We start from the raw sequence: 24755 nt of genomic DNA on the forward strand, positions 1-24755 counted from the left end.
TTGGAGAGAATAAATACAATTAGCTCCAGGCAGATTGAGAGAGAGAGAGAAATTGGCAGGCTCTGTCACCTGCATCTGCTAAATGTTTCACTCTGGGCTGATAGTGGTGCTGTTAAAATAAGCCTCATTGTTTGAATCTCAAGCTCTCATTTAATAAGTGAGGGAAAGCCAATGCTGTAGATACAATACTGGGCTATCACTGATTTTATTTTAGATGATTTCCCTCCACGCAATAAATTACTTACATTAAAAAAAAACTGCAGATGCTAGAAATCTTAAACCAAACAATGAATGAATTGCCTGGAAGATAGAAATTCAATTGATTTAAACCCCGAATTTAGAGACATTTCAACACCAATGAATTACTTAGGTCATCATTCTGTGCAGTTCTTCATCCCACTATTAGTTCAATCTGCTCCGTAAGAGATATTGAAAGCGTTGAGCTGAAAGTGCTCCTCTATCTTACTGAAGCAGAACAGGGAGCTCATGCTCCACACACTGAGTCTCAGAGAGGTCTGGCACAGTTATTCACCAATGCCTCCCAGAATTATAACTGCTACAGTTCTATTCACGTGGTGTTAGGGCACAGGAGGCCACCATTTGACCCGTCAAGTCTGCCCACTCTCAGAAAGGCTTACCTGCCAGAGGTGGGTACAGCCTCTTGTATCTCTTTGCTGCCACCTTCTTTGACTGAAGAGCACCTTTTTCTCTCCCTGGCTTTCGGCAGTTTCTTTCCTCTGGCGCTCTTACCCTGAGGGGTCAGGCTGACACCTGCCTTTGCTGCGCCCCTTCCACGATGTTTGGATCTTGCCAGAGGCTTTTCAGGTTCAAAATCCTGGCTGTCATCATCTGTTCATCAAGGGAAAGAGGAGGAGGAGTTGTCAGGGTGCATTTAAAAAATCAGATGTCCTAGCACGTGGCTGTTGGAGGTCAAATGGAAGTATTGGAACATAGCCATTAAACCACTGGAATAACTCCAGAGAGGCTGGTATCCCATCACCAGTCAGTCACCCTTCACATATGCATGCACAGTACTTGACACTGATCCAGCTCTGTCTGAGCCAGCTCTTACAGTGAACAGAACCTCTATACTTCTGTTCTTATCTGTCAGCCACAGCCCCTGACTGGACCAGGTTAACAGCCCCAATCAGGGAACTCGTACTCTATGAGGTCAGTCTGGACTGACCTCATTACAACCAACCAAACCTACTGTACTTCCCCAGTCCCTGCATACCTAGGAACAGCCTAGTGAACTTCCTCTGGACTGCCTTTAAAGCCATTATATCTTTCTTTAGATATGTTCACAGTAATTTTTTTTTAAGTGGGGAAAATGGACTCATCCAACAGCCCTCGTTTCTCTCTGCCCTCTCTCCTCAACGCTCTGTCCAAAATGGAGGTTTTCCCACTTAAAAAGGGACTCACCTCGAGAGTTGGGCCTCCATTTTGAGCAGAGCTGCGAGGAGAGAGAGCAGAGAGAAATGAAGGCTGCTGGGAAGTTGTTAATTGGGCGAGATCTAAACCAGCGACCCTACACCGTAGGGCCTCCCTCCCACCCACCTCCTCTAACCTTATAAGAGTCCGTAAACTCAGTAGATTTTCTCTTTTTTCCTTCTCTTCCTTGTTTAGTCCTGTGTGGGCTTTCAGATTAGCGTGGTATGGCTGACAGGGTAGTTGCATGTTCCTCCTGCAGAATGTGGCAGGTGACATATGTCTCTGCCAACCACATCTGCAGGAAGTGCACCCAACTCCAGCTCCTTGAAAAGTGAGTTAGGGAACTGGAGCAGATCATCCGGGAGGCTGAGGGAGAAATTGAGAAGATGTACAGGGAGGTAGTCACTCCCCAGACACAGGATAAGAACAGCTGGGTTACTGTCAAGGGGAGGAATGGAAAGCAACAGATACAGCAGGGATCCCCTGTGGCCGTTCCCCTCAGCAATAAGTATAGCATTTTGAATAATGCTGGTGGGGACAGCCTACCAGGGGAACGCCATATAGTGGTCAGGTCTCTGGCACGGAGGCTCAGAAGGGAAGGGGGGAAAATAGAAAAGCGCTTGTGGTAGGGGTCTCATTAGTTAGACAGATTGACAGGAGATTTTGTGGTCAGGAACGGGACTCCCAGAAGGTATGTTGCCTCCCCGGTGCCAGGGTCCGGGATGTCACCGATCAGGTTTACAGGATTCTGAAGGGATGGGTGAGCGGCCAGAAATCGTTGGACATATTGGTACCAATGATATAGCCAGGAAAGGGATTGAGGATGTGAAAAGTGACTACAGAGAGTTAGGTTGGAAGCTGAAAAGCAGGACGAGTAGAATAGTGATCTCAGGTTTGCTACCGGTGCCACGAGACAGTGAGATGAGGAACAGTCAGCGAGTGCAGCTGAACTAGCTGTGAGGCTGGTGCAGGAGGGAGGGCTTCAGATACCCTAGACCATTGGGATGCCTTCTAGGGAAGGTGGGACCTGTACATGAAGGACAGGTTGCACCTGAACTAGAGGGGCACAAATGTCCTGGATAGGAGATTTGTTTGTGTGGTTTGGGAGGGTTTAAACTAGTTTGGCAGTGGAGTGGGAATCAGAGCTACATATCTGAGAGGGGGATAGTTGTACATGGGGCAGTGACAGGATGTAGTGAATCTATCGTGAAGGTTTCACACGCGATGAAACAAAGGGGTACCTTAAAGTGTATCTGCTTTAACGCAAGGAGTGTCAGAAATAAGAGTGATGAACTCAGAGCATGGATCAGTACTTGGGGCTATGGTGCTGCGGCCATAACGGAGACATGGGTTTCACAGGGGCAGGAATGGTTGATGGATGTTCCAGGGTTTAGAACTTTTAAAAAGTACAGGGAGGGTGGAAAAAAAAGGAGGGGATATAGCATTGCTAATCTGAGAGTGCATCACAGCTACAGAAATGAATGTTATTGAGGAAGGTTTGTCTACTGAGTCGATGTGAGTGGAAGTTAGGAACAGTAAGGGAGCAGCCACCTCATAGGGGGTCTGTAGAAAACCCCCAAATAGCAGTAGGGAGATTGAAGAACTGATCGGCGGGCAGATTTTGGAAAAATGCAGATGTAGCAGGGTTGTCGTTATGGGTGACTTCAACTTTCCCAATACTAACTGGAACATCCTTAGTGCAGATGGTTTAGATGGAGCCGTTTTTGTCAGGTATGTTCAGGAGGGTTTCCTTACTCAGTATGTAGACAGACCTACGAGGGGAGAGGCCATTTTGGTGCTCAGCAATGAGCCAGGATGGTGTCAGATCCCGCGGTGGGAGAACATTTTCGTGACAGTGACCATAACTGCCTCATATTTACCAGAGCCTTAGAGAAGAAAAGGAGCAGTTACCAAGGGAAGATATTTAATTGGGGCAAAGGGATTTACAACGCTATCAGACAGGAGTTGGGAAGTACAAACTGGGAGCAATTGTTGCACAGAAAGGGCACAACAGACAAGTGGAGACTGTTTAAGGAGCAGTTGTTGCGAGTGATGCACAAATTTGTTCCTCTGCGACAGGTAAGAAGGGGTAAGATTAAGGAACCTTGGATGATGAGAACAGAGGAGCTTCTTGTCAAAAGGAAGAGGCAGTTTACATGAGGTGAAGGAAGCAAGGATCTAGCACAGCTTTAGAGGATTACAGGCTTACTAGAAAGGAGCTCAGAAATGGACTGAGGGGAGCCAGGAGGGGGCATGAAAAAGGCTTGGCAGGAAGGATTAGGGAGAACCCAAAGGCATTTTACTCATACATGAGGAATAAGAGAATAATCAGGGAGAAGGTAGGGCCGATCAGGGAGAGCGGAGGGAATTTGTGCGTGGAGGCTGAGCAGATAGGGGAAGCCCTAAATAAGTTTTTTGCTTCGGTTTTCACTACGGAAAGGGACCTTGTTGTGAATGAAACCTTTGAGGAGCTGGGATACAGTCTTGACCAGATCACGATTGATGAAGTTGATGTGCTGGAAATTTTGGAAAATATTAAGACTGATAAGTCCCCAGGGCCAGACCAGATTTATCCCAGGTTGCTCCAGGAAGCGAGAAAGGAGGTTGCTAAGCCGCTGGTGAAGATCTTTGCTTCCTCACTCTCCACAGGAGTTGTACCGGAGGATTGGAGGGAGGCGAATTTTGTTCCTCTTCTCAAGAAGGGGAATAGGGAAATCCCTGGCAATTACAGACCAGTCAGTCTTACGTCTGTGGTCAGCAAGGTTTTGGAAAGAATTCTGAGGGATAGGATTTAGGACTATTTAGAAAAGCATAGCGTGATTAAAGGCAGTCAGCATGGCTTTGTGAGGGGTAGGTCATGCCTCACAAATCTTATTGAGTTCATTGAGGAGGTGACAAGACAGGTCAATGAAGGTCGAGCAGTGGATGTGGTGTATATGGATTTCAGCAAGGCATTTGATAAGGTTCCCCATCGTAGGCTCATTCATTAAGTCAAGAAGTATGGGATAAGGGGAGATTTGGCTATCTGGATTCGGAATTGGTTGGCTATTAGAAGGCAGAGAGTGGTTGTAGATGGAAAGTATTCTGCCTGGAGGTCAGTGGGGAGTGGAGTCCCACAGAGCTCTGTTTTTGGACCTCTGCTCTTTGTAGTTTTTCTAAATGACTTGGATGAGGAGGTTGAGGGGTGGGTTAGTATATATGCTGATGACACAAAGTTTAGAGTTGCCGTTGATAGTATGGAGGGTTATTGCAAGCTGTAGTGTGACACAGACAGGATGCAGAGCTAGGCTGAGAAATGGCAGATGGAGTTAAACCTGGATAAATGCAAAGTGATGCATTTTGGAAGGTTGAACGTGAATGCTGAATATAGGATTAAAGACAGGATCCTTGGAGGAACAGAGGGATCTGGGTGTTCAAGTACATAGATCCCTCAAAATTGCCACTGAAGTGGATAGGGTTGTTAAGAAAGCATATGGTGTTTTGGCTTTCATTAACAGGGGGATCAAGTTGAAGAGCTGCAAGGTTTTGCTGTAGCTCTACAAGTCCCTGGTGAGACGACACTTGGAATATTGTGTCCAGTTCCGGTCGCCCTACTGCAGGAAAGATGTGGATGCTTTGGAGAGGGTGCAAAGAAGGTTTACCAGAATGCTGCCTGGACTGGAAGGCTTTTCTTATGAAGAGAGGTTGACTAAGCTTGGACTTGTCTCTCTGGAGAAGAGGAGGAAGAGAGGTTACCTGATTGAGGTATACAAGGTAATGAGTGGAATAGATAGAGTCGATAGCCGGGGACTTATCCCCAGGGCAGGATTGATTGGCACAAAGGGTCATAGTTTTAAGATATTAGGAGGAAGGTATAGAGGAGACGTCAGAATTAGGTCCTTTACACACAGAGTTGTGAATGCATGGAATACTTTGCAGTGGCGGTGGTGGTGGAAGTAGAGTCATTAGGGACATTTAAGCGACTGCTGGATATGCTCATGGACAGCAGTGAATTGAGGGTTGTGTAGGTTAGGTAATTTTATTTTAGATTAGGAATAATCCTTGGCACACCATCGTGGGCTGAAGGGGCCTGTTCTGTGCTGTACCTTTCCAAGTTCTATGTTAGCTGTGGTCTAACTAGTGCTTTGGCATAACTTTTATACTCCATTTGCTTTCCCTATTGTCCACTGAACTTGGACATTTGCTTTTTGTGATCAATGGATGAGGGCTCCCAAATTCTTCTGCTCTACTGCTTTCTGCAGCCTTTCTCCATTTAAATAATAGTCAGCTCCTCTACGCTTCCTGCCAGAGGGGTTAAATCTCTTCAGGAACTCCAAATGAACATCTTTATCTTGACACCGTTAAGAATGCAGAACTCACTACCACAAGGAGTTGGAGTGAGGTGGACAGTAGAGATATGTTGAAGGGGGAAGCTGGATTAACATTTGAGTGAGAAAGGATTGGAGCATTAAGGGAGGAAAGAGGCTCCTGATATCAAAAATGCTGGTTGAGACAATTGGCCCATCCTCTGAGTTCTACATTTGTTGTCAATCTATTAAATACACATGTGAATATCAGTCTTGTCACTCCACCTGGTAGAAATTCACACCTGGCAGAGTCTCAGAATGTCTCATGGTGCTCAGATTGAGAATTTACTCACCCAGCCTTGGCCAAGTCTGTGGAACTTGGTTCTTTACACGGTTTAATGAAATTGTCATGATGTAGAGTCGTTGGTATTGGCCTGTTGGTGCATCAGAAGTCACATGACACCAGGCTACAGTCCGACAGATTTATTTTAATCACAAGCTTTCGGAGCGCTGCTCCATCAGGTGAAGTGGCAAGGGAGCAGCGCTCCAAAAGCTTGTGATTTCAAATAAATCTGTTGGACTATAAGCTGGTGTTGTGTGACTTCTGACAATGAAATTCTGAACAAAGAACAAAATAAAAACACTATTGCATTCATATATCAGCTTTTATGTGACAATCTTAGTGGGCATCACTCTCACTGGAGTCAGAGGACCATGCGTTTATGTCCTATTCCAAAGATTTGAGCACAGAATCTTTCAGTGATGTTCTCAATGCAGTACTGAAGGACTGCTGCACCATCGGAGGTCAGGTCGTGGCCCTGCCTGCTGGATTGGACATAAAAGAAATTATGGTCACCCGTTTGAAGAGGAGTAACAGAGCTCTCGCCTGTGTCCTGGTCAATATCTACTCATCAATTAACATTACTAAAATAGATGATTCCGTCATTATCACATCACTGTTTGTGGGAGCTTGCCGTGCAAACTTCAACTGCTGCATTTCCTACATTAAAAAGGTAAAGTCACCTTATTCCCAGAGGACCAAGGTTACCATGAAGGACTGAAAATGTGATGCTGGAAAAGCGCAGCAGGTCAGGCAGCATCCAAGAAGCAGGAGAATCGACGTTTCGGGCATGAGCCCTTCTTCAGGGATGAGGAAAGTGTGCCCAGCAGGCTAAGATAAAAAACTTTTACCATGAAGGACTCTTCTTCTCAGCCAGTGCAGGAATTGAATCCACACCAATGACGTCACTCTACATCACAAACCAGCTGTCCAGCAACTGAGCTGATCAACCACCCCATTTCCTAAATTACAGTGGCAGCTACATACTAAATCCCTTTATTGGCTATATGATAACATCTCACTATAAAATGATAGAAAAGTTACAGTTAAGACAGAGGCCATTTGCCCATAGTATATGTGCTGGCTCTCTCAAGAACAACTCACCTAGAACCACACTCCAGTCTTTCCCCCATAGCTTTGCACATTTTTCCCGTTCAGATAATGATTAAATTCCCTTTTATATTAGCGATCAGCCTTCTTTATTTTTAAACTTCTGCTGTGAACTTTTTATATTGAACCTGCTTCTCACTTGTATTATCAACCTGCTATCTATCATCTATTCCTTTTCTGTTTCAGCTTACTCAGTTACATCACCCAGGGAACTCTGGATTGTTTATCCTACCTTTCCCCCTCTGCAGAATATAATCTTGACTGTACTGAAGCTGTCTCCTCTTTAAAGTTAAAAATTACACACGAGGTTATAGTCCAACAGGTTTATTTGGAAGCACCTGTTGGACTACAATCTGATGTTGTGTGATTTTTAGCTTTGCCCACCCCAGTCCAACACCGGCCCCTCCACATCCCCTTTAAAGGCAGTTCTTCCAGAACTGTTTTGCCTGCCAACCTTCAATTCCAATTTACTTGGGCTAGATCCTTTCCGACCTCACTGAAATTGATTGTCTACTATCTTTACTCTGCCACTGATGCAAATTGAATTGAATTAGCTTTATTGTCACATGCATTCAAATGAGCGCAGACAAAAGTATGTAATGTCACCACTTTGGCGCCATCTTATGTACAGGTACCAAGGTACAGATACTTAAGTGAATTCTGTATTGGAAACTTGAAAGCATAATAAATAAAAGTTCAGCATAAGAATAAATACATTTTTAAAAGAAGTACTCAAATTATTGTCTTTTCACCCAAGTGCACACCAGCACAGAGTCTCCAGACCACCCGGGCCACATAAAACTAATGATAAAACTGTCCCTAAATGCTGCATCTCCATCTGCAAGTTCCCCTCCAAGCCGACTTAGAAATCAGACTTAGAAATCAGACACAATCAGACTTAGAAATATATGGCCATTCCTCCAGTGTTCCAGTCAAAACCTTGGAGTTCCCTCCCAAATAAGCAATGAGAGTCTACCTACAGCACATGGGTTACAACATTTCAAGAAGGTAGCTCATCACCACCAGCTCAAGGGCAATTAGGATGGGCAATAAATACTGGTCTAGCAGCGATGGCTGCATCCCATAAATGAATTTTATAAAGTCCTCCTTTAATAAAATTGAATGCAACTCATTCCCCAGAACCACACCCATCAATGCTCTTTTATTTTGTCTGACGACAGACTGATGCAGAACAAAAATGTTTGCAGATGCTGAAGATCTGCAACAACAGATATTACTGAAGAAACTCAGCTGGCCTGGCCACATCAATGAAGAGAAAGCAGAGTTAACATTTGGACTCCAGTGTTCTTCAGAACACCCATTGGACTCGAAACGTTAACTCGGTTTCTCTCTCTCCACAAAGGTGCCAGACCTGCTGAGCTCCTCCAGCAAATTCTCATTTGCTTCAATCTTCTACTATCTCAAGGCCATGAAAAGTGCTGTACAAATGTAATAAATTTCTCAGGAGGTGCCAAAGTAATGACCATCACTGCTCTCTGACAGATAAGAAAGGTTTGAATGGATGGCAGAGACTGATTGCATTACATTTGTTTGTGAATTAGTCTCTGCAAACTCTGCACAAAGAGGAAAAGCAACTTTGAGAGATAATTACCAGGAGGCAGCTGTTTTGCACAGTTCACTGGGCACTCTTTGACAGTTTTAGTTCTGCTGCAGTCCTTCTTCATCCTTTTGCAGTCAGCCTGGGTTGTTGACCCTTTCCTTTTGACCATGTTCGAGCCTGCTCTGTAGTTTTAAATGGGGCAGAGTCAATCTCAGAGATTCTCCGGCGGCTGTTATAAAACAGAATTTATATAACAGCAGCTTCCCCCGGAAGGCAAGGGTCAGAGGGAAGGAAGGGGGATGGATGTCTCTGCTGCTACTGCTACTGTGCAGTGATCCCACACACCTTCCCTGCGCGCCGCGCATGCGCCGCCGCCCCAGCGCCCTCATCTCCTCCCCGCCGCTGGGGGTCGCGGCGGCGGGAGGACTGAATCTCCCTAGCGACCGCCGCCAGCAGCCCCACCCCCACCCCCCCAAACCGCCTCAATTCGCATGCGCAGGGCACTGTCACCCGGATGCAAACCATGGCGGAGGAGGGAGATCAGGTAAAAAAAACCGGGATAGATAGAGCGAGAGAGAAAAAAGAAAATGAAATGAAAGGAATAAAGGGAGCGGTAGGAAGGAGAAAAGAAAGGAATAAAGGGAGGGAGAGTGGGGAAGGAAAGGGGGGGAGAGAGAGAATGGGGGAGGGAAGGTAGTAGAGAGAGAGAGAGAGAGAGAGGGAAGGAGGGAGAGGGAAGGAGGGAGAAGGAATAGAGCAGAGGGAGGGAGGGAGTGTGTAGGGGATTGGAGTGTAGGACAGGAGGGTAGGGAGAGATAGAGGGATGTGAGCGGAATGGGGAGAGAACTGAGTGTGTGGGATGCAGGGTATGAGGGTGAGGGGAGGGATTAGCAACAAACAGAGGAGCATGGGGGTCGGTGAGATGGAGGAGGCAAAGGCATTCAGGAGGTGGGCTGGGGGTGGGCGTGATACAGAGATTGTGGGCAACAGAACGTCGGAGAGCGTGGGAAAGGGAGTCAAGAGTATGAGTCCTGCCCAGGCTCCGTGATGGGAGTCGGTGAAAGGGAGAGGGGGAATAATGCAGTTGTACAGTTAGAGTCCAAGAGATATACAGAATGGAAATGGACCCTTCGGTCCAACCCGTCCATGCCGACCCAGATATCCCAACCCAATCTAGTCCCACCTGCCAGCACCCGACCCATATCCCTCCAAACCCTTCCTATTCATATACCCATCCAAATGCCTCTTAAATGTTGCAATTGTACCAGCCTCCACCACATCCTCTGGCAGCTCATTCCATACACGTACCACCCTCTGTGTGAAAAAGTTGCCCCTTAGATCTCTTTTATATCTTTCCCCTCTCACCCTAAACCTATGCCCTCTAGTTCTGGACTCCCCAACCCCAGGGAAAAGACTTTGCCTATTTATCCTATCCATGCCCCTCTATAAGGTCACTCCTCAGCCTCCGCTCCAGGGAAAACAGCCCCAGCCTGTTCAGCCTCTCCCTATAGCTCAAATCCTCCAACCCTGGCAACATCTTTGTCAATCTTTTCTGAACCCTTTCAAGTTTCACAACATCTTTCCGATAAGAAGACCAGAATTGCACGCGATATTCCAATGTTGGCCGAACCTATGTCCTGTACAGCTGCAACATGACCTCCCAACTCCTGTACTCAATACTCTGACCAATAAAGGAAAGCATTCCAAACGCCGCCTTCACTATCCTATCTACCTCTGACTCCACTTTCAAGGAGCTATGAACCTGCACTCCAAGGTCTCTTTGTTCAGCAACACTCCCTAGGACCTTACCATTAAGTGTATAAGTCCTGCTAAGATTTGCTTTCCCAAACTGCAGCACCACGCATTTATCTGAATTAAACTCTATCTGCCTCTTCTCAGCCCATTGGCCCATCTGAAAATGGGTTGCTGGAAAAGCGCAGCAGGTCAGGCAGCATCCAAGGAGCAGGAGAATCGACATTTCGGGCATAAGCCCTTCTTCAGGAAGGGCTTATGCCCGAAACGTCGATTCTCCTGCTCCTTGGATGCTGCCTGACCTGCTGTGCTTTTCCAGCAACATATTTTCAGTTCTGATCTCCAGCATCTGCAGTCCTCACTTTCTCCCCATTGGCCCATCTGGTCAAGATCCTGTTGTAATCTGTGGTAACCCTCTTCGATGTCCACTACACCTCCAATTTTGGTGTCATCTGCAAACTTATTAACTGTGCCTCTTATGCTCGCATCCAAATCATTTATGTAAATGACAAAAAGTAAAGGACCCAGCACTGATCCTTGTGTCACTCCACTGGTCACAGGCCTCCAGTCTGAAAAACAACCCTCCACCACCACCCTCTGTCTTCTACCTTTGAGCCAGTTCTGTATCCAAATGGCTAGTTCTCCCTGTATTCCATGAAATCTAACCTTGTTAATCAGTCTCTCATGGGGAACCTTATTGAACGCCTTACTGAAGTCCATATAGATCACATCTACCACTCTGCCCTCATCAATCCTCTTTGTTACTTCTTCGAAAAACTCAATCAAGTTTGTGAGACATGATTTCCCACGCACAAAGCCATGTTGACTATCTCTAATCAGTCCTTTCCTTTCCAAATACATGTACATCCTGTCCCTCAGGATTCCCTACAACAACTTGCCCACCACGGACGTGAGGCTCACCGGTCTATAGTTCCCTGGCTTGTCTTTACCGCCCTTCTTAAACAGTGGCACCACGTTTGCCAACCTCCAGTCTTCCGGCACCTCACCTGTGACTATCGATGATACAAATATCTCAGCAAGAGGCCCAGCACTCACTTCTCTAGCTTCCCACAGAGTTCTTGGGTGCACCTGTTCAGGTCCTGGGGATTTATCCACCTTTAACCGTTTCAAGACATCCAGCATTTCCTCCTCTGTAATCTGGTCATTTTGTAAGATGTCACCATCTATTTCCCTACAGTCTATATCTTCCATGTCCTTTTCCACAGTAAATACTGATGCAAAATATTTATTTAGTATCTCCCCCATTTCTGTGGCTCTGGGTGGTGTTCTATGGTGATGAGATAGTTGCATGCAGGGCACTGAGTAATTTGATAGAGTTGTGGACAATCAGGTTCCTGGGTTCAAATGGATGCTTGATTCTGAAAAGGTTCCATTCAATTGGATAATAGCAAATATAACTTCTCTATCTAAGAAGGGAGGGATACAGGAAACTCAGCTTAGTGGTTATAACTGAGCATTTAGAACAGCTCAAGATAATTGGAAAGAGTAAGCATGACCTTCTGAAAGAGAAATCACATTGACAAGTTTATTGAATTTTTTGGGAATGAAGGGGCGCTCTCTGATGTACTGACTTGAATACCCAGAAGATATTTTGACAAGGTTTCACGGAAAAGTTTATTGTGTAAAGTAGGAGATCGTGGTGTAAATTGTAACATACTAGCGCAAGGAAAGTTGGCTGGAAGAAAAAATGAGTTTGCAGATATCTTAATCAACCTGCTCACAATGTTATGACATGATGCAATAAAACCTGGACAGTATCCAGGCTTGGACTGAAAAGTGGCACATTTGCACTATACAACCTCCAGCCACGAGGCTTCCAGCCCTACTCCTGATAATAGTCTTCGGCCCAAAATGTCGGTTCTCCTCCTTGGATGCTGCCTTACCTGCTGTGCTTTTCCAGCAATGCCAGGCTATGACCATCTCCTATAACAGAGAAACTAAGCATTGCATCCGGTGGCGCTGCCATTGCTGAATCCCCTACTCTCAACATGCTGGGGTTACCATTGACCAGAAACTCAACTGAATTTGCCAAATAAGTTCAGTTGTAGCACACGGTACTGTCCCTATCTCTGCCTCTGGGTTCAAGTCCCACCTGCTCCTGGGGTATGTAATACTATCTCGGGTTAATTAGAAAATATATGCAAATACTGTTGCTACAAGACAGGTCAGAGTCTAGGAACACAGCAGTGAGTAACTGTCCTAACTCCTCAGAGCCTGTCTACCATCTACAAGGCAAAAGTCAGGAGTGTAATGGAATTCTCCCCACTTGCCTGGATGAGTGCAGCTCCAACAACATGCAAAAAGCTTGACACCATCCAGGACAAAGCCAGCCTGCTTGATTGGCACCACATCCACAAATGTCCATTCAATCCACCACTGACACAGCAATGTGTACCATCTGCAAGATGGACTGCAAGTATTCATCGAAGATCCTCAGACATAATCTTGCAAACCCACGACCTCTTCACAGCTGGAAGGACAAGGGCAGCAGATACATGGGGACATCACCATCTGCGAGTTCACCTCCAAGCCACTGATTGGAAGAATATTGTTATTCCTTCAGTGTCACTGAGTCAAAATCCTAGAACTTCCATCCCTAACGGTATTGTGGGTGCATCTACAGCAGATGGACTGCAGTGATTTAAGAAGGCAGTTTACCATCACCACCTCAAAGGAAACCCGGTGCAGGCAATAAATGCTGGCTGAGCCAGTAATGGCCAGACCCAACTGGTAAATTTAGAAAGAATCTCTGGAGCAGGTGAGATGTGGATCTGGTCCTTTTGGTCCACAATAAAATACATTACCACATTGTGATAAGTTTAGAAACTTTCAAAACTTTCAAAAGTTTAGAAAAATGGGTCTTGTTTGGGAGGATGAGATAACGAGTAGTGTCCCACTGGGATCTGTGCTGGGACCACCACATTTTATAATTTAAATCAGTGACTTTGATGTGTGGATTGACCTTATGGTACTACATTTGCAGATGACACAAAGATTGGTAGGAAAACTCTTTCCAATACTGCATGTATTATCTTAGATTAGATTAGATTCCCTACAGTGTGGGAACAGGCCCTTCGGCCCAACCAGTCCACACCGACCCTCCGAAGAGTAACCCACCCAGACCCATTTCCCGCTGACTAGTGCACCTAACACTATGGGCAATTTAACATGGCCAGTTCACCTGACCTGTACATCTTACTAGTGCCTGTTCATTTTAGCAAGATTGTTATGTTTTTATATTCCATTCCTTTTGAAATAAAGGCCAGCAATCTCTTAGTTTTCCTAATGAGCTGCTGCGCTTGGATGTTTGCTCTTTGTGATTCATGCTTCTGAGAGTTGAGAGATTTTGGAATTTGCTGACAGGAAATGTTGGACATGGTATCATTGAATATTTTTATTTGGTTCGTAGATAATATTCCTGCCAGGCAGGAGAGTCAAAGTTTATTGGAAGCAAATGTGAATGTGGAAACCGATCATCTATGATGTTATTGACTGATGAAGCAGGCTTGAAGGAATGTAGGCTTCACTGGCTGGGCCAGCATTGATTGCCCATCCCTTGCTTTTGAGAAGATAGCAATACGTTTGGAAGGTACTTTTGAATTAATCTTAGTGAATTTTTGCAGTGCATCTTCGAGATAGTATACATTGCAGCTCCTGAAATAGTGACAAAAAGCTTCTGCGAGAGAATGTGAGACATAAATATGAATGAGAATGACTGAAGGTTCAAAAGAGAAGACAACTTTTCTGCAATCAGGCAGTGTTGTTGAATTCTTGGGGGAAAGAAAATGAAAGCTGTGGCTGAGGATGAACTACAACATGTTGAGACTTGTGAAATGGTGGTCAAATGGGTCAAATAGAATATAGCTGAAAGACCTGAAGGTAAGGAGTTGTTTAATGGACTGACATGCAAGATAGTATCTCCAGAATGAAAAAAAACAACAACACAGGAACAGACCCTTTGGCCTACCAAGACTGTGCAAACACATGATAGAACATGTGGAAGGAGGAACAGGAATGCAGAGTACTGGGTGAATGGTAGTGTAGATGAGCAGAGAGCTCTCTGTGTCCATGTACATAGATCCCTTAAAGCCGCCACCCAGGTTGACAGGGTTGTGAAGAAGGCATACGGTGTGTTAGCTTTTATTAGTAGAGGGATCGAGTTTTTACATTTAAAATTTAAAGCTACATCTCCTTGTGCTAGCCATCACGATTTGAGCAAGAAGGATCTCACTGTCAACCCTATCTAACCCTCTGATTATCTTGTATGTCTTGCTTAAGTCACTGCTTAACTTTCTTCTCTCTAACAAAAACAGTCTTAAGTCCCTCAGCCTTTCCTCATAAGATCTTCCGTCCATATCAGGCAACATCCAGGTAAATCTCCTGTATACCCTTTCCACATCCTTCCTATAATGCAGTGACCAGAACTGTATGCAATACATCAAGTGTGGCCGTACCAGAGTTTTGTACAGTTGCAGCATGACCTCGTGGCTCTGAAATGCAATCCTTCTACCAATAAAAGCTCATACACTGTAAGCTGCCTTAACAATGCTATCAACGTGGGTCGCAACTTTCAGGGATCTATGCATGTGGACACAGATCTCTCTGCCCATCGACACTACCAAGAATCTTCACATTAGCCCAGTACTCTGCATTCCTGTTGCTCCTTCCAAAGTGAATCACCTCATACTTTTCCGCATTAAACTCCATTTGCCACCTCTCAGCCCAGCTCTGCAGCTTATTTATGTCCCTCTGTAACCTGCAACATCCTTCTGCACTGTCCACAACTCCACTGTTTACAACATTATTCTCATCCGCAAGTTTACTAACCCATCCTTTCATGCCCTCATCCAGGTCATTTACAAAATGACCAATAGCAGTGGCTCCAAAACACATCCTTGCAGTACATCACTAGTAACTGAACTCCAGGATGAACATTCCCATCAACCACCATTCTCTGTCGTCTTTCAGTTAACCATTTTCTGATCCAAACCACTAAATCACCCTCAATCCCATGCCTCTGTGTTTTCTGTTAATGCATACTGGGGGGAACCTTATCAAACCTCTTGCTGAGATATTTGTATCATTGATAGTCACAGGTGAGGTGCCGGAAGACTGGAGGTTGGCTAACGTGATGCCACTGTTTAAGAAGGGTGGCAAGGACAAGCCAGGGAACTATAGACCAGTGAGCCTGACCTCGGTGGTGGGCAAGTTGTTGGAAGGAATCCTGAGGGATGGGATGTACATGTATTTGGAAAGGCAAGGATTGAGTAGGGATAGTCAACATGGCTTTGTGGGTGGGAAATCATGTCTCACAAATGTGATTGAGTTTTTTGAGGAAGTAACAAAGAGGATTGATGAGGCCAGAGGTGTAGATGTGATCTATATGGACTTCAGTAAGGTATTCAACAAGGTTCCCTATGGGAGACTGGTGAGAAAGGTTAGATCTCATGGAATACAGGGACAACTAGCCATTTGGATACAGAAATGGCTCAAAGGTAGAAGACAGAGGGTGGTGGTAGAGGGTTGATTCTCTAAAGGTAAACATGCAGGTTGAGTCTGTGATTAAGAAAGCGAATGCAATGTTGTCTCTTATCTCAAGAGGGTTGGAATATAAAAGCAGAGATGTACTACTAAGACTTTATAAAGCTCTGGTTAGGCCCCATTTGGAGTACTGTGTCCAGTTTTGGTCCCCACACCTCAGGAAGGACATATTGGCACTGGAACGTGTCCAGCGGAGATTCACACGGATGATCCCTGGAATGACAGGTCTAGCATATGAGGAATGGCTGAGGATACTGGGATTGTATTCGTTGGAGTTTAGAAGATTAAGGGGAGATCTAATAGAGACGTACAAAATAATACATGGCTTTGAAAAGGTGGATGCTAGGAAATTGTTTCTGTTAGGCGAGGAGACTAGGACCCGTGGACACAGCCTTAGAATTAGAGGGGGTCATTTCAGAACAGAAATGAGGAGACATTTCTTCAGCCAGAGAGTGGTGGGCCTGTGGAATTCATTGCCACGGAGTGCAGTGGAAGCCGGGACGGTGAATGTCTTCAAGGCCGAGATTGATAGATTCTTGTTGTCTAGAGGAATTAAGGGCTACGGGAAGAATGCTGGTAAGTGGAGCTGAAATGCGCATCAGCCATGATTGAATGGCGGAGTGGACTCGATGGGCCGAATGGCCTTACTTCCACTCCTATGTCTTATGGTCTTATAGTTTTTCAGACTGGAGGCCTGTGACCAATGGAGTGCCACAAGGATCGGTGCTGGGTCCTCTATTTTTTGTCATTTACATAAATGATTTGGAGCGAGCATAAGAGGTACAGTTAGTAAATTTGCAGATCACACCAAATTTGGAAGTGTGGTGGACATCGAAGAGGGTTACCTCAGATTACAACAGGATCTTGACCAGATAGGCTATTGGGCTGAGAAGTGGCAGATGGAGTTTAATTCAGGTAAATGCGAGGTGCTGCATTTTGGGAAAGCAAATCTTAGCAGGACTTATACACTTAATGGTAAGGTCCTAGGGAGTGTTGCTGAACAAAGAGACCTTGGAGTGCAGGTTCATAGCTCCATGAAAATGGAGTCGCAGGTAGATAGGATAGTGAAGAAGGCGTTTGGTATGCTTTTCTTTATTGGTCGGAGTGTTGAGTACAGGAGTTGGGAGGTCATGTTGCGGCTGTACAGGACATTGGTTAGGCCACTGTTGGAATATTGCTTGCAATTCTGGTCTTCTTCCTATTGGAAAGATGTTGTGAAACTTGAAAGGGTTCAGAAAAGATTGACAAGGATGTTGCCAGAGTTGGAGGATTTGAGTTATAGGGAGAGGCTGAACAGGATGGGGCTGTTTTCCCTGGAGCATTGGAGGCTGAGGTGTGACCTTATAGAGGTTTACAAAGTTGAGGGGCATGAAGAGGGTAAATAGGCAAAGTCTTTTCCCTGGAGTCGGGGAGTCCAGAACTAGAGGGCATAGGTTTAGGGTGAGAGGGGAAAGATATAAAAGAGACCTAAGGGTCAACGTTTTCACACACCTCTGCTATCTCTTCGGTCTCCACACACAACTTCCCACTACTGTCCTTGATTGGTCCTACTCTTACTCTAGTCATTGTTTATCCCTGATATATCTATGGAAGGCCTCAGGGTTTTCCTTGATCCTAACTGCTAACGATTTCTCATGTCCCCTCCTGGCTCTTCTTAGCTCTCTCCTTGTGTCTTTCCTGGCTAACTTGTAACACGACTTGTTTGTTGATGAATCTGTGGATGAGTGCCATTATGGCACTCATCCACAGATTCTATCAACAAACACATCGACATGGACCCAATATACCGGCCACTGCAGCGGACAGCTCGAACTGATAACTGGAAGCAGCAGAGACAAGCCACTATAAATGCCGGAGGAAACATCACAGAAGCGCTTCACAGGAGGCTCCCAAGCACTGAGGATGTCACCTAGACAGGGGACGAAACGTTTGCAACACAAATTCCCAGCTCGGCGAACAGAACCACAACAATGCCAGTGTATAACCTCAGCATGTTTTCTCCCACCATTCATCACGTCATTGTACCTCTATGTCATTTCATTGCTTTCTCCCATATGCTTATCTAATGTCCACTTAAATACATCCACATTAAGCACTGCATGTGGAAGGACATTCCACATTGTTGCCATTCTCTGGATAAAGGTCTTTCTCCTTAATTTTCTGTTCAATTTCTCAGTGACTACCTATACAATATGAGTTGTTATTTTGGTCTTCCACTAGTGGAAATATTTTGTCTACTTCTACCCTCCCATGGAAACATAGAAAATAGGAGCAGGAGTGGGTCATTCAGTCTCTTGACTCTGCACTGCCATTCAAAATGATCATGGCTGATCATCCACTCAGTGCTCTTTCCCACTTTCTCCCCTTGCCATTTGAGCTCTTAGCTCCTTCTTGAAATCTTAGAATGTTTAAGCTTTGACTGATTCTGTGATAGCGTATTCACCATTCTATGGGTTGAGAAACCTTTCCTCATCTCAGTCCTAAATGGCATACCTATATCCTTCAACTGTAACCCATGGCTCTGGACTCCCCATCAAGTGTATCCTTCCTGCACCTACCCAACCTACTGCTCGAATGGTCTCCTATCCTGTAATGTATGATTGTATAATGTGTTCCCGTTCCCCAAATTGTCTGTGCTGTCTCACAGCCTATCTATATTCCTTGTTATTCCCTCTACACTCTTAAAACAGGGGAGATGAAATCATTGTACAATTTCAAGCAGTTGGAATTAAAGGGATCAAAGGATATGGTGGAAAAGCAGGAATAGACTTGGATGAGTTGGACGATCAGCCATGATTATATTGAATAGCAGCGCAGACTCCAAGGGCCGAATGGCCTCCTCTTATTTTCTAGGTTTCTCTGTTATGCTGGCTGTCTGTAATGACTTGTCCTCTTTATCTCTTTTCTCCATAAATCTGTCCAGATTTTCTCATGGATTCTTATTTGAGTATCAGCATGTCCTAACATTGCTCTGTACTTTGACTCTAAACTTTGCCTTGTTTTAGTAAGTTTATCTCCTTCAGTGATTAACACACCGACCAGTGGAAATAAATTTCCCTTCATCATCATTTGTCAAAGCTCAAGCACATGAATTCTGTGAATATCAGGCAGCAGCTGAAACAGATAGAAAAGTGGAGATGAGACTACAGCCAAATCAGTCATGTTCTTCCTGATGCAGACTTGAAGGGTAGAATGGTATACTTATCCTAAAGCCTCTGTTTCTTTCACACGCCATACTTCAATTTGACTATTGCTGTTTTCTAACAAACGTGCTCAGGCAGGTTATTACATACCTCTGCAGCAGGTGAGACTTGAAGCTTGGGCTCCTGGATCAGAGAAGAGGACAGGACTGTAAGAAGTAGAAACAGGAGTAGGCCATTTAGCTCCTTGAGCCTGCTCCACCATTCAGTAGGATCAGGGCTGATCTGACATTCCTTATTTCTACTTTTCTCCATAATTCTTAATTCCTCTACTGCTGGACCACTGTCACTGCACCACAAGATCCCTTGTTTTGACATTTTTTAATGCACATCATTTATTGACTACTGCAGTTTTATTTTTGGTGAAAATCAGCCTGAACAGAGATATTATCCACTTCTGAAGCAGGTGGGACTTCCCTCTGGATCTCCAGGCTCAGAAGCAGTGACACTATCACTGTGATAGAAGGGTCACCTGCCTATTCAGTTTTACTACCCTGAAGTGATCCTGTACACAGTTTAGCAGGTTTTTCCCACCACTAATTCATCCATGGTATTTTTCATCCTATGTTTCCAGTTAATCAAATTATGTGCCATGCCTGCAGATTACCAAAGATGAAGGGGAAGGAACTAAACAAAATGGAGTTGAAAGGAGAAGATAAGTAATTCATACCTGACAGTCAACCTTTCACTAAAAGCATCAAGAGTATTGGTGGCAATGCATGTTCCCTCACCAAGGACATCCAGGCACAATGCAACTGTGGAAGAGGGGCAAACATGATCCCCTCCACTGCCACTACTCACTCTTATGGATATTTTCTAATCAATTAATGTTGTTGCACAGGAGCAGGTGGGGCTCAAACCTGGGCCTCCTGCCTTAGAAGTAGGAACACTACTCTGTCTTACTTTTTATTTCTTTTTATTATCTGTAAGTGCTACCCCACACAATTGGCAGCTTTTTTCCCCACCACCAAATCACCTGTGGTATTTTTCATCGATTATCTTTATTTTTTATGTTAAAATAAAATGTATTCTTCCATTGGAAAAACACATCAAAGTTGTGTGTTGAATAGATGCATCTGATACGTCCATACTTGAAAACAGGGCAACATGCAGATTCTAAATCTGTCTTTTTCAATAGCCGTCATTTCAGAATAGTGTCTTTGTTAATTTCAGCAACTGTTTTGCAATGAGCTCAAACTGCTCTCATTTCTGTTTTTCTTCAGCCTCAGTTCTGCTCCCCTATTCAGCAATAGGCTTTAGATAATTGATTCACAGCTTAATGTTAGAGATGCCAACCAGCAATGCTGAGTAGCTAGTCACCTTGATGAAAGGTGAGATCTACACTGGAGGAAACACAGCAAGTGTCAGCAAGTCCTCACTGGGACACAGCTTTTTTTTAAATGTTTAGAAGTAATTTTACACACAATTATTTTTCCCATGACCAAATCAGCCATGGTTTTTTTTAATCTATTGACCACCACCAATAATTCACCCATGTTTTCCCATCAGTTAATTTATATGCAAAGCTGAAAAGGGCAAGGAAGGCAGCTCTTATTTGTTCTAATCAACCTGTTCAGCGATGTTATTATGCACCTCTGGAGCAGTTGAGACCTGAACCTGGATCTCCTGGCAAAGAGGAAGAGACACTACCACTGCACCACAAGAGCTCTTGATTTGATGTGCTTTTTCCTTTTATTTTCTTCTTGTATCCTGAAGTTTTCTTCCCAAAACCAAATCACAATTGTTTTTTCCATCTATTAAACACCACCAGTAAATCACCCGTGTATTCTAATTGATTAATTTACATGCATAGCCTCATTAAGGGCATTGATTTGACTTTTCAGTCACTCTTCAAATGCAGTACAGGGGACTTCAATAATTAAACATTGCAGGTGGCACCTGGCCTAGGCACTGCATTGTGTGACTGACCTCAGAACGTTTTAGTTGACATTGTAACTGCAGTGGTATCAGTTACCACATTACCATTCATTCCAGCAAGCTGGGTAAGAGGTCACTGCTGGATATGATACTTGCTGAGTGAGAATGACATTGGCTGCTTTGAATGTCACAACACCACATCAGTTGAAATAACTCGAGGAGATCTGTAAGTGGGTTTGAGAGAGTGAATATCCTGGTATTGTGTACACACATATTTCATTCAGCTTTGCCTCTTGGTGTGTTGCTGTAGATTAAAATGTTATACCAGCAAGTGGAGCTTCGATAAACACCCAGGAGACTGTAACCAAGATATCACAGAATTTCTGTGTATTCATTTAGTTAATTTAGGTAGCACTTTGTCACATGCCAATAAAGTCTTGGCATGAAAAGCTGTTATGCGAATGGATCTGGTAGCAGTCTATTAACAAGCGTGGGAAGATAAACCATTCAATTTGTATCTATAAACTTCTTGCCTCACCAGAGTATGTCAGTTGTATATGGGGAATTTTCCAGACAAACAATGCAGCTTACAGAGTGTTTTACTTGGTATATTTTTTAGTAAAGAATGGGTTAGCAGAGCTATGTTTTGGATGTAGGTTTGCTCCCTGAGCTAGAAGGTTTGTTTTCAGACGTTTCGTCACCGTACTAGGTAACATCATCAGTGAGTCCGGATGAAGCGCTGTTGATAGGGCCTGCTTTCTCTTTGTGTTGGGGTTTGTGATGCCATTTCCTGTTCTTTTTCTCAGGGAGTGGTAAATGGGATCGAAGTCAATGTGTTTGTTGATAGAGTTCCAGTTGGAATGCCATGTTTCCAGGAATTCTCGTGCATGTCTCTGTTTGGCTCGTACTTGGATGGATGTGTTGTCCCAGTCGAAGTGGTGTCCTTCCTTATCTGTATGTAAGGATACTAGTGAGAGTGGGTCATGTCTTTTTGTGGCTAGTTGATGTTCATGAAGCTTGAGGGCTAGTTACCAGGATACATGAACATCAACTAGCCATAAAAAGACATGACCCACTCTCACTACCTTACACACAGATGAGGAAGGACACCACTTTGCCTGGGACAACACATTTTATGGTTCACGAAGGCATGTGTTGGTGATAGGAATGGAGTCACATCCAAGACTGACCCAATTCTGGTTAAATATTCAGTGCAGACTTGCCTGCAGGAATTGTGATTCCAAAGACGAGTTATATTGGACTCAAACCTGCTGAGTTTCTCCAGACTTTTTTTTTATTTCAGGGGTCACTTGTTAGGAATTGGAGACCTGATTGAATCCCCTTTTGTTTTTCTTCTTTCTTGGCATTGTCCCCAGTGCAGAACAGGTTCTTGTTGTCCTTGCTGGTTGCCAATTAGCATTTATTTAAACTTGCCTTCCTTGTCTCACTTGGTTTTGGATTGAACAGTGCATCAAGCCTCAGAGCTATCAGAAGGAATTCTTTTAACAGGGCAGAGGAAACTTTAAACATGTTATTTGTTTTAATTTATGAAATGAAATCCCAGATAAATTCTAAAATAATTTAAGTGAATCCAAACTTTAATACTTAAATTTTTGTCTGATGGACTAATTAAGGGGAGGCAATGGCCCAATGGTATGATCACTGGACTATTAATCCAGAGACCTTAGTGATGTCCTGAGGACCCAGGTTTGAATCCTGCCATGGCAGATGTGAAATTTGATTTTAAAACAAAAATCTGGAATTAAGATTCTAATCCATTGTCGATTTTTGGAAAACCCCATCTGGTTCACTAATGTTCTTTAGGGAAGGAAATTGCCATCCTTACCTGGTCTGACTCCAGACCGACAGCAATGTGGTTGATTCTTAGACTGCTTTCTGGGCATTTAGGGATGGGAAATAAATGCTGGCCCAGCCAATGATGCCCTTATCCCAGGAATAAATAAAAAAAAATGCTGCTTTGATCATTTAAATGCATATTAATTCTCAGCCTTTAGGCTTTAATTCTTTAGGCTCCTTTGAGCAGAACTTATTTCCTCGTTATATTATAATTAGATTAAGTTGGACACAAATGAAATGGACTAATCTCACTTTTTCAAACATCCAATATAATTTTTTGTTTGTTTTCCTGCAGAGTTTGTATGCCATCTGCATTCTGCAGTAAATATTTTTTGTTTCCAGTGAATACAGTGGTTCACCAGGCTTGATCACAAGTTGCTGAGATATGAGTGTTGTTATTCAGCAGACTGGTATTGACAGTGTTGCATGGAAGCCATATGGTTCTCATCTGTTTCCCTTCGTGATAATTCATCTGGTGATTGCTGATTCCGTCTCTATATCACTCAAACCCTCCATTGTTCAGTAAAGAAGCACTTGTTCCACATCCAACCTTAGATGAATCACTATGTTGTTTAGTTAAATTTTGGGAACAACAAGCACCTCTTCATCATCCCTGCTGTAATCTGTGTGCTCAGGTTGTCAATTCTGTCCCCAACCCAGCTATTGTCTACACTGAATCTGTGTGTTGAAGACTTGTGTTTTTTGTTCCCATGGTCAACGTTCAAACTCTGTGCACTCTCCCACCACCCTATCATCCTCTCACCTCCTTGCAGATTCCTACCCATCTCCCGGCAGCTGATAAAATAACTTCCATCCTCCTCAAGGCTAAACTATTTCTGTGGTCCCCTTGTCAGGTGCACATCCTACACAAATTTCACTTGATGCAAAACTCTTGACTCTAGCACTGAGGCTAGCATCCATTGTCTTCTGCCTTGTTGACCACATTGGGTTCCAGTCTACCAATGTTTCTAGAATAGATTTTACACTACAATTTCTTACCCTCCCTCGGCACCTCTGTTTAATTTCTTTCTTGAAGCTTAGCTGTTAAATAAAGTCATCTTTTCTAATCTCTCCTGCTTTAATTATGCATTTCTGAAGTGGCTTCAAATATTTTTGCATTCATTCTAACAAATAACAACAACTTGCTGTTAAATTGATCGCCCTTGGTGTTTTAACTTGTACACTAACATTCCAAGTTTAATATTCTCTATTGAGAAAGAACCCTGAACTGAGAGATTCACCTGCTTTAAAGACCAGTGCTGCCCTTGTACACACTTGGTCACCATGCCTTGGGACTGAGATATCTAAACTTGAGTAAGTTGGATGTATCCCTAGGGGGAGATGAGCTTTCACTGAAAAATAAACAGTTATAAGTTTCTGAGCTGCCATAGATTTCCCAGTAGTTTAACTGGTCATCCTTTAAACATGGTTTTGGATGTTTGTGCATGTTGTATAAGTTGACTGATCAGAATCAACAGTCTAACCCACAGATATCACAAAAAATGTCTTGAGAAACAGTTGCTTAAAGCTGTGTGTTTCTAAAATCTGAAGCCATTTTAACTTACAGCCTTCACTAACAATAAGCCTTTTTTTTTGTGAGGCAATGTTAGACTTGGCTACCAAGAGAGACACTGAGAAGGTGAGGACTCTCTACTTCAGCCTTGCATCCCAATGAGAATGTTGCAATTTCCCCAATTCTAAACTGTTCCACTTCTCTGATTTTAATTGCTCTACCATTAGCAAGTTTTTTTTTGACTACCTGGATCCCAAACTGGGAG

At 44.0% G+C, this 24755-nt stretch overlaps 2 protein-coding genes and 1 pseudogene across 2 annotated transcripts in view; 1 reads left to right on the forward strand and 2 right to left on the reverse strand.

Annotated features, from left to right (window-relative positions):
• The window catches only part of xpc (xeroderma pigmentosum, complementation group C), a 43763-nt gene extending 34681 nt beyond the window's left edge, over nucleotides 1-9082 (reverse strand). The window contains exons 1-2 of the mRNA XM_072581770.1: nucleotides 8780-9082; nucleotides 639-849 (exon numbers count right to left, since the gene is read on the reverse strand). Of these exons, the coding sequence (XP_072437871.1) occupies nucleotides 639-849; nucleotides 8780-8897 (329 nt within the window). The 5' untranslated portion in view covers nucleotides 8898-9082. The remainder of the gene's footprint in view (nucleotides 1-638; nucleotides 850-8779) is intronic.
• Nucleotides 9083-9205: 123 nt separating this feature from the next.
• Nucleotides 9206-24755, forward strand: part of lsm3 (LSM3 homolog, U6 small nuclear RNA and mRNA degradation associated) — a 28523-nt gene continuing 12973 nt past the window's right edge. The window contains exon 1 of the mRNA XM_072581771.1: nucleotides 9206-9272. Within this exon, the coding sequence (XP_072437872.1) occupies nucleotides 9243-9272 (30 nt within the window). The 5' untranslated portion in view covers nucleotides 9206-9242. The remainder of the gene's footprint in view (nucleotides 9273-24755) is intronic.
• On the reverse strand, nucleotides 20384-22650 carry LOC140483461 (ATP synthase subunit e, mitochondrial pseudogene; annotated as a pseudogene).

Source organism: Chiloscyllium punctatum, chromosome 12 (genome assembly GCF_047496795.1).
Source record: "Chiloscyllium punctatum isolate Juve2018m chromosome 12, sChiPun1.3, whole genome shotgun sequence".
NCBI lineage: Eukaryota > Metazoa > Chordata > Chondrichthyes > Orectolobiformes > Hemiscylliidae > Chiloscyllium > Chiloscyllium punctatum.